Raw genomic sequence first — 10,004 nt, forward strand, 5'->3', positions numbered from 1 at the left:
TACTGGTTTTACCTGTTTCGGGACAACTTCACCTGATTTATCGGCTAAAACAATAAATGAATCAACTTTATGTGCCTTAATTTGTTCTGCAATATCAAAATCAGTGTCTAAATTGCATCAGTCTATGCCAAATGATATTTTATGGCATAAATAAAATAAAATATTGGCTGATACATCTGTCTGCTAAGCTGAAATAAGGGTCATATGGTGTTGAAACGCAAACTTCAGCATGGGTAGTGCCATCTGTTGAAAACTTGCCTGATATATGAGTCAGGCCGATATTCCTTGATTTCGACAGACGCATCTGCCAATACTGGTTTTACCTGTTTCAGGACCACTTCACCGGATATATCAACCAAAACGATATATCACTCAACTTTATGTGCCTTAATTCGTTCTGCAATATCACAGTCAGTGTCTAAACTGCATAAATCTAAGCCAAATGATATTTTATAGCATAAATCAAATAAAATGTCGGCTGCTATATCTGTCTGCTAAGCTTATACAAGGGTCATATGGTGTTGAAACACAAAATTCAGTATCGGCAGTGACGTCTGTCGAAAAGTTGACTGATATATGTGTCAGGCCGATATTCCTTGATTTCGACAGACGCATCTGCCGATACTTGTTTTACCTGTTTCAGGACCACTTTACCGGATATATCGACCAAAACGATATATCACTCAACTTTATGTGCCTTAATTTGTTCTGCAATATCCCAATCAGAGTCTAAACTGCATTAATCTATGCCAAATGATATTTTATGGCATAAATAAAACAAACTATTGGCTGATATATCTTTCTGCTAAGCTGAAATAAGGGTTATATGGTGTTGAAAAGCAAAATTTAGTATAGGCAGTGACATCTGTCGAAAACTCAACTGATAGTCAGGCCGATAATCAACTAAGCTCTTGGGAATATTCAGTATTCAGTATATGAGAATTCAGGCGACAAGGAGACAATTGGGTGTTTTTTAACTGTTTTAAGTACTTGTTGCAAGGCACGTCATCGATGAGGTACCGGACTTCCTTCGTTTTAAGACTGCTCGCTGTTGTTCAAGACCTAAGGGATGTATCATCCCCTTCTGTCATCTTTCCAGACTTGTGCTAGGCTGTGCCACACTATGTTCCAGACTTTCCTACCTTACTCCTCTGCCACTTTCCTGACTTTTCTATTCCAGTCCCTTACTTTCTACTTTCTAAACCTTTCTTATTCCCTTTTTCATCTCCTATACTCTCATCCTCTACCTCCATCATCTACCTTCACTCAACTTCCTGTCTGTCAACACAACTTCCTGTCTCTCAACTTAACTTGTTGTAACTTGACTAATGTCCCTGTCTCTCAACCCAACTTCCTGTTTCTCACCTCAACTTCCTGTCTCTTGACTGTCCTTCCTGTCTCACAACCCAACTGCATGTAACTTGACTGACTTTCCTGTCTCTTAACCTAACCTTACCTACCTTCTTGTCTTTCCCCCAAATTCCTGTCTCTTGACTGTCTTTCCTGTCTCTCAACCGAACTGCATTTGACATTCCCTTAAGCTCTATGCTTGCTTTGGATTTAGCTCAGTCTTCAAAATTTGCCTGTCCGGGACAAGACTTGAACCAGCAATCTCATGCACGCTAGCCACCTGATTTACCCACTGAGCTAAACCTCCTGACATTTTGTATGGTCTCGCTGGCGCAGGCTGTTAATCAACTAAGTTCTTGGAAGGGAAAACTCAGGATTCAGTATATGAAAATTCAGGAGACAAGGACACAATTATGTGTTTTTTAACTGTTTTAAATGTTCGTTGCAAGGTATGTCATTGATGACATATCAGCAGAGCAGAGATATATCAGCCGATATTTTATTTTATTCATGCCATAAAAGTAAAAAGTCACCTATCCCAGATAAGACTTGAACCAGCAATCTCAGACACACCAACACCTGATTAACCCACTGAGCTAAACCTCCTGACATTTTGTATGTTTTCGACGTTCACTTCAACTCAGTACTACGATTAGAACTGACCAATCATGTTTGAGTGTCAGCAAAATAGTCCATATGGAGGGATGGAAGCATTGGTCAAAATGCAATCTCAAAACCCATCAGCTATCATCTGACTAGATGTATCTTTTGATTAACTTTGACATTTATCTGCATTCAAATACAGAGACTGGAGACTGTGGAGACTTACAGTGGCCGAGCAGCTAACCTCCATTGGCGAAATGGCTAAGTTCCAGTTTAGTGCTCACCTAACTTACATATGGATAAATGATTTAATCTCGCGGCTTTTCTAGCATTTAAAATGTCAAATAGTCAAACAAGTTATTTTGCAGGGGGTTTGACGCTAAAAGAGTTGTCCAGTCATTTTACAAACATCTATTTCACATTGTAAGTCTATGGGGAAAAGTCTTTTCTGGGCCCCATAGCATTTCGTTATGGACCCAGAGGGTATAATTCCACTTTTGGCCACTATGTAAAATTGGCTTCAGACTGCATTGCTGTTCCTGGGGCCTTGGTATACCCTCCATTACACCACTGGGAAGACAAAGTCTTGGCCCAGATTTTCACTGGCTACAGCAGAGTCAAACAGATAGCCAATGGATTCCATGATTAAATCCAAAACTTTTTTAGGGCCACTGAATTAGATTGAATTGCAAAATACTTAATATTACTGTACATAAGTTATTGTATTTAACCTAATCTGTCCTGTTGAATGTGTCCAGTTGAATTCTAAGATGCAAGTACAAAAAACATTTTCAGGAATCCTATGCATACCATGCAGCATTCCCTTACCTCTCTTACACATGTCCAATGTGTAAACATGCTGTAATGTTTGACCACACGGATGGAAGGTCAGTTGAAGGTGGATGCAGCAGCAGTGTTCGATCTGTGGCCAGCAAAGGATGTGTTGATGTTGCAGAACAAGATTGCTTTAGGCTACCACTGGTATTGACCTTCCATATGACCATAAGATCAACTAGAAAACCTTGGACTGTGGCACTGTGGGATGTCTAGCAATTCAAAACAAGACCATGGATAATAGATTACCTTATGACGCAGCAGTCAAATTAGCCTGCAGGCTGTTTTGAATCAGAACATGAATTGAATGCCACTTAATTCCTGGAGGCAGCTGCAGTCAGTTAATCGGGGTGATTGCAGGTGAACTTGTATTAGATGTTCAGTCAAGGCTGCAGAGTAACTAAACAGTTATTGCAGTCTTGTTTCAACTACATCAGCACTGCTCAGTGAAGAGGAATCATCTCAAATGAGAACAGTAGGTCTGATCCAAGCCGTGCTGTCTATTACACCCAATTGTTTGCCATTATCCCCACTTGTCTGCCATTCAAATTTCCTTGAAGGGAACGTAGAAAAGAATGTTCTCGGCATCAGGGGATCAGTGGCGTCAGTGATGTGTGATTCCTCCCGAAAGCTCCGCGGGGTACAGTTGTTTCCCCTGAATACAAAAGACAGCGGCATCACAAGCAGGCTGCGGCATACCTCTAGCTGACGAAAGCAGCCAGAGCTGTCAGCGACATCACTCACACCGTGCTCCCACCCTCCCAAGCCCGCCACCGCCTATCCAAACTATCCCGCTGGAATAGAAAATAGTACAGGCCCATGTCTTTTATGGAAAGGCTGAATGTGAAATATTGCATACAGAATTTGGTGGCGCTGAAGGCTGTTGACACAGAACTGCTGTGAGTTCAAGCTGTGTGAAGCCACAGAACCACAGACTTTCTTTTCATTCGTAAAGTATGCTGCGTTAAAGACAGCTTCACCTCTGGCTGCACTGATCATTTAAAATTGACGAGGAGGGAGGAAATGTGGCATAGTTTTGAATGTGTATGTGCTTCTGTTAGGAACATTTGCGTTGTGTGCCAGGGTGTATGCTTGTGGAATAAGAAGTTAATGCTAATAGCATTACCTCATCAAAAATGACAGTACTCTGAAAAGGCATTACCAACAGCAGAAAACACTTGGAGAGAGATTGAGTCAGGGCACGGCCGAGACTTGGCTCGGCCCTATTGTGCTAGCTCAGAGAATGAGAAAGCAGCATCCATTTTTGCCTTAATGAAGTTAGTGACCCTCTGAAAGGTGACACATTTACCGCCCAGGGGATTTATACACTCCTGCTCCAAGGCTCCAGTTCAATATGGAGAGGACAGATTTGACTCCACGTGGGCACTCCAAATATATCCTCACAATTTATACCCGGCGATTCATTTTCAGACACTGCTCTCATAATTAAAGTTGACGCTGTGCTATTCAATCTGCAGTCGCACGGAAATACAAAAAAAAAAGCAAAAAAAAAAAAAAAGAGTGCACTGGGCCATTATATAACAATCTAGATAGTTTTGAGAGACCGGACTGGTATCACTAACATAGAGTAATTAGAATATTCATTTTCATTTTGTTGAATGCCATAAAACAACAAACAAGGTGGCAAGAAGATTTGCAGATGTTTGCGGAATAGAATTACATCGGGCATGCAGAACTTGTGAGCGTGAAGGAAATAGTCGTCCCTGTGTACTGAGGTCTAAGGCTGCTTAATTATTTATAGCATCCTTACTTATGCAAATATACTAAATAATTTCTACATGACAGCTTGAAGCTGAGGCCTAGAGGAGCGATGTGATGTTTGAATGAGGACCCCTTTCTCCTTCACATGGCCTAGGAAACGTAACACTGCAGGCTCCTGGTTGCCTTGGTGCACACTGTTTTACATTCTAATTATCTGGCTTGACAGGCTTTATTGCTGAGGCTCAATGCTGAGGCCTCATCCCAGACTCATTCCACATGTGATGTCAGTGCCGGGATAATGAGATAAGATAGTTTGAGTGCCCAGTCGCCTGCTCATTCAGTTTTTTTCTTCCCCTCCATGCATGCAACCTCAGTGCTGCCACAATTAGCTATGTATATTAATTGCACCTAAATATGCTACAGATGCTCACAGGATCCTGGGAGATATAAATGAATTTTCTTATTTGACCAGATTTATTTTGGATTCTGAAAGATCATACGGGTTTAAGGGTGTGCCACATTGACAGTGATTAAAATAAACAATGCTTTGTTAAGATGTTCATTAAATATTTAACACAGTAAAGCCAATCCGAGACACAAACAGCGAGACATTTTTTTCTGACTCTAATTAAGCTACAGGGAATTCCTTGCATATTGTAGGTAAACAGACAGAGTCATGGGAATACCACTGGAAATTAAATGCTCTGCTGGTGTTTTTCTCATTACAAGATGAAATGAAACATTTATCACTGACTTTTATTTTATGGAAAGTTTGACATTTTGTTGGTCAGCCACTGATAAGGCGACAACTTTCTTCTATTTACATTATGATGCATGAGTTCATTCAGTGCTTTTACAGCAACAGCATAACATCGTCGCATTCCAGCTGCTCTCTCTGTAAGCTCTGACCTGTTGGATTAACTATGTTGTTTTCTTCTTCCTCCCCTTTTTTCACAGCCATTGAGGTGAACCTGCAAAAAGCCCTGGCTGAGGCCTCTGAGACCTGTACCCAGGAGTGTCTGATACTGGGCCACTCCGACAGCTGCTGGATGCCCCCGGCCCTGGCCCAGTTCCAGGGTTCTGGAAGCAACAGCCCCACCTCCACCCCTATCACCACCGCCATCGCCGGCACAATGCCCTCTTTTGGCTTCCAGCAGAGCTGCGCCCGGGGAGCCAAAGCTAACATGGTAAGCATGGGGGTCATGGATGGTCGCCATACCCTGGGCAGGTCCGTGCCCAAAAAGGATGAACTGGACAAAGGGATCAACCGACCGCAGTTCTACAACACCCTGGATAGACACTGCAGTAAGAAGGAGGACCCCGTCAAGGTCATCCCCCTGGCGAGCTTCTCCTCCCCCGGGCAGCAGACGCCCACTGGCGGAGGCAGCAGCTCGTTCTTACATGAGCACCAGTTGTAAGAGTAAAAGACAGATCTTCATCGCCCTGACATACATTTGACTCGATCCATAGACGGTTTGTTGTCAGTGACTTTATGATCAGTATGTATGCATGGAGGTATGCATATTTGAATGACTCTGTCCAGCTTCAGCTCAGTTTTACTAATGAAGACATCTGAGAATGGATTCGATCATGATGATGTTGTTTAGAAAATCGCGTGGGATCAATCTGACAACTAGAGCATTTGAAAGAAAATGTAAGTCTTAACACAGCAGGCCCATGTATAATACATAAAGGTAGTTCTATACCAAAGTAGTTCCATCACAGAAAAAAAACAAACAAACAACTTCTGCTTTCAGTTCAGTGATGTTTGCTTAGTGATAAGAAAGGCCAATGTACGCTTTAAAGCTCCTGGGGCCCAGCTTAGAGGAACTGTGTCCTAAAAGACCATTTCTTTGTGCAGAAACACTTGCAAATACTTTGTGTTGAGTGGGCTAAATCAGGCTAAATGTTAATTATGAGCTCTGGGTGGATGGTGTTTCTGTTTAAGTTCAAGTGAAGTATCGCTCTGTATAACACGCAGCACAAACTCCTTTGGTGGTGGAAGATGTTCCTTTTGTCTCGCCTGTTTCAGAAGTCTATTTTGGTCTGGGGACTGTGGAAGGATGGAAAAAAAGTCTACAAAGCATAACTAGGCCAATGGTAGACAACACCGGTAATCTTTTGCATTCTACATTTTCACTGTGGACCAGCACACAAAATCTAACAGAAAAAAAAACAAAAAACTCCTGCACATACACACACATACCCAAGATGTTTTCCATATGGCGGTTGCTCCATCTCTGCCAACTCTATTAAGAAAATGTTCACTCTTTGCATTATCTCAGCAGCTTAGCCTTGAAAGGCACAGACAGATGCGCTTTGGAAACGTACCCTTTGTTTCCTTCCTTTTGTTTCTATTTCTCACATTTTGCTGCTCAGAAACACTCGCATAATAACAGCTATGGAGCCAATTATGAAATTCTCAGTCTAATTACTTTGATGTGTGATCTCAGTAGCGACCCTCATTGTAGTTTGGAGGTCTGAAATGGTTCTCTTGGCTAGCTAGAAACATGCTTTTCACGTGCTGAGCAGTGAAAAGGTGAAAAGCGCCCAGAAATAGCTTAAAAGGCTCCCTCTCTTCCCATCATACCTTTATATCACCTATTGTTATTGCTATTAATTACTATTGTGTGTTTTCATACTAGTCAGTTTGGCTGCAAAGTTTCTGTTATCAGTTTTTACTACAATTTATGTTGACACTGGAATAATCAACCAGGGCGCAAGAAATTTTTCAGGGCCCTGAGTTACACTAAATTATTGATTTTAAGTTGTTTTTTTGTTTGTTTTTTGCAGTTATCAAAAGGATAAGCATTGACACTATTTGAGAGGACCCCCCTGCTGCATGTGAGTGTAAATCGTACTGATGATGATAACTCCTTCAGACTAATGTGCTGCTGTAACAGATTGGGTGCAATATAATCTATTGCTACAGCAGTAAGTAACTTTGCTGATATCTATTTTTCTCTCCAGTAACATCCAAGCCAGGTGTCTACATCATCAGGTATATGATTCATGCGGTTCATTTTCTTGTACCATCTTGCAAATTGGGAACAGGCCTAAATCTATAATGCAACGTGGCATTCTCGAGGGAATGCGCGAGGCAAATTGTGTTTGCATGCTCTTAGCTACTACACCTATTCTCTGTGATCGTCTGGGGTCAGGACTCATATCATTATAAAGAGGATTTATCTGAGAGTCAGTGAAATGATCACTTAAAGGAACAGTGTGTCAAGGACACAGAAAAAAGGAGCAATTCAATTTCATTTCAGTCAATTACCAAAATGAATTTAATTCAAACTAAGCAAGTTAAATAAATCCTCTAATAGTATAAACATCCCCTGATGAAAATGGTCCTGTTTGTGAATCTGATTTCTGCTCTTTTTTTTTTTTTGTTGTTGTTTATTACTTAACTTTCCATTGTTATAGCACAGACATGTTTCAACAAATAGTTTAAATAACATATTTAATCATAAGGTTCACATATCAAAGGAAACATACATCATGATGTCACTGAAAATTGGACTTTTATCACTTTGACAAATGCAAATCCAAGGCTTTTAAAAAAAAAACAAAAAAAACTTGAAAGTTGCCTCAAAAATTCTTCTTTGTTTACAATTATGTGAATAACTAGGGCAAATAAATCCCTGGTAAGATCTTTTCAACAAAAATAAATCTGGAAAATAATGTTTCCCATTCAGTAATGATAAGAGGAACTGCTGAGATTATTTGCTGTTGGGGTGTTAATAAATATGACAGAAAAAAATGTCCTCATACTGGTCCTAATACACTGTCACGTTGTAATAAGAAAATGTGAATGTTTTAAATGATTTATCCAATCACATGTGTACAGTAAGTGCAATATTACCTTTCTGTAACCCTCACTGTGTTTTAATTTCCTCTGCCTACATAACTCCTGTGTATCGTAATGGTTCAGCAGCTGCTTTAATTGAAAGATGTCTTCTAAAGGGACTAGTATAATAACTGCATGAATGTACATCTGTAGGATGTTGCTTTTGTCTTTTTTGTTTTACCATATGCAATTTCAAAGGTAAAAGTAGTGTTTTGTTTATTTCTCCAACAAAGAGCATAGGTGGTGTTGCTCTGTGTCAAAGGTTTTTTCATCTTTCACAAAACACATGGTGAAATCAACAAAAACTGATGGGTGATCACAGGTTTTCACTTTGCATGATTCCTCTCTCACCATTATCTTCCTATTTTCCTAAGTCCCCCTGCCCTAAAAGTAAAGATAGTACACATAAAACTGATGTTTCCCTTTTTTTTCTCCACAGAATTGTTCTATTCAAAACATGTGTCATGATTACCATGTCCATTTGTGTCATGATGTGCATGAACTGTTTGGACCTCCACAAGGTGTTTTTTTATTTTACTTTTTTAACACTTTAGTGTGTAGTTCATGCATCCATCATTAGATTCAGTGTCAATATTGATGTTTCCTGCTCTACCTGTCCGTCTGTCTTACTGAACAAAACAAATGTTACACAGTGTACACATTCGAACTTTGTGACGTGTGCGTACCACTTATGCCTCTACATACACACAAATATCTATACTGTCCAGTTAACTGGATTTTAAACTGTACATAGCAGTACCCCTAAGAAATAGTAATAACGATTACAAACTGGAACGACACATAAAGTAAAGGCTACAGGCTAAATACTGGAATTTGCTTTGTTGATAAAAAGGAAAAAGGGAAAACATATGAAATGATGAGATGACAATCTCTCTTGTATTGTAAATGGATACATATGCATAATTTTGATGAGAGTGTGTTTGAATGTGTTTATAAGTGATCTTGTATGTTTGTAAGGGAGAGAGAGTGTGTGTGTGTGTGTGTCTCCTTGCATGTATGAGCGTGCGTGTGTGCACATATGTGTGTACTGGCATGCACCTTGCCAGAATATTTTATGTACACAAATGTATCTTGTACAAAAACTATATCGACCTATGATATAAGACTTAAGTATATGCTTGTAAATTAGTCATCGGTGAGTCGAGTCGAGTTTTGCTTTGAGAGAAGGCTTCAATGCTTGCCAGCAAATCTGTATTGGTCAGTGAAAGCTATACAGTCTATGTTGCCATGCCTTTGTAAGATATCCCATTTAAATCTATGAAAAAAATGACCTTCCATATGGTGAAATGATTTTTCTTGTCATTGAATTTTACTTGAGCCATTAAATATTGAGTCCTCAAAGTATGCAAGGATCACTCGTGTCCTTCACTGTACATTGTTGTTTGATTGGGGTTTTTCTGAGAGCATTGTCATTTCAGTGATAAATGTGACATGAGAGCATACTGTCACTGTATTCTAATTATCGCAATTACAAGCTTATGATTTAAGACCCATCAAATTGGACATGGCATTTCACCTTCAACATTTCTGTAAATTAATATCCTTGGGGTACAATTTAACTGATGAGCTATACACGTATATGTATATTTATGGGAAAAGGAAAAAAACTGACTAACCCTAAAAA

At 39.9% G+C, this 10,004-nt stretch overlaps 1 protein-coding gene across 2 annotated transcripts in view; it reads left to right on the top strand.

The window, feature by feature from the left end:
- Window positions 1–9,732, top strand: part of pcdh11 (protocadherin 11) — a 152,421-nt gene extending 142,689 nt beyond the window's left edge. Inside the window, exons 7-8 of one of the 2 annotated variants that reach the window (XM_088081017.1) lie at window positions 5,467–5,696; window positions 7,303–9,732. In XM_088081017.1, coding sequence (XP_087937143.1) covers window positions 5,467–5,696; window positions 7,303–7,317 — 245 coding nt within the window. In that variant the 3' untranslated portion in view covers window positions 7,318–9,732. Of the gene's footprint in view, window positions 1–5,466 lie in introns of both variants that reach the window. The other variant, XM_042493963.2, reaches the window with a different exon arrangement.
- The last annotated feature ends 272 nt before the right edge of the window (window positions 9,733–10,004 follow it).

The sequence above is a fragment of the Plectropomus leopardus genome, chromosome 8 (assembly GCF_026936395.1).
Source record: "Plectropomus leopardus strain MGB_pleo_1.0 chromosome 8, ASM2693639v1, whole genome shotgun sequence".
NCBI lineage: Eukaryota > Metazoa > Chordata > Actinopteri > Perciformes > Serranidae > Plectropomus > Plectropomus leopardus.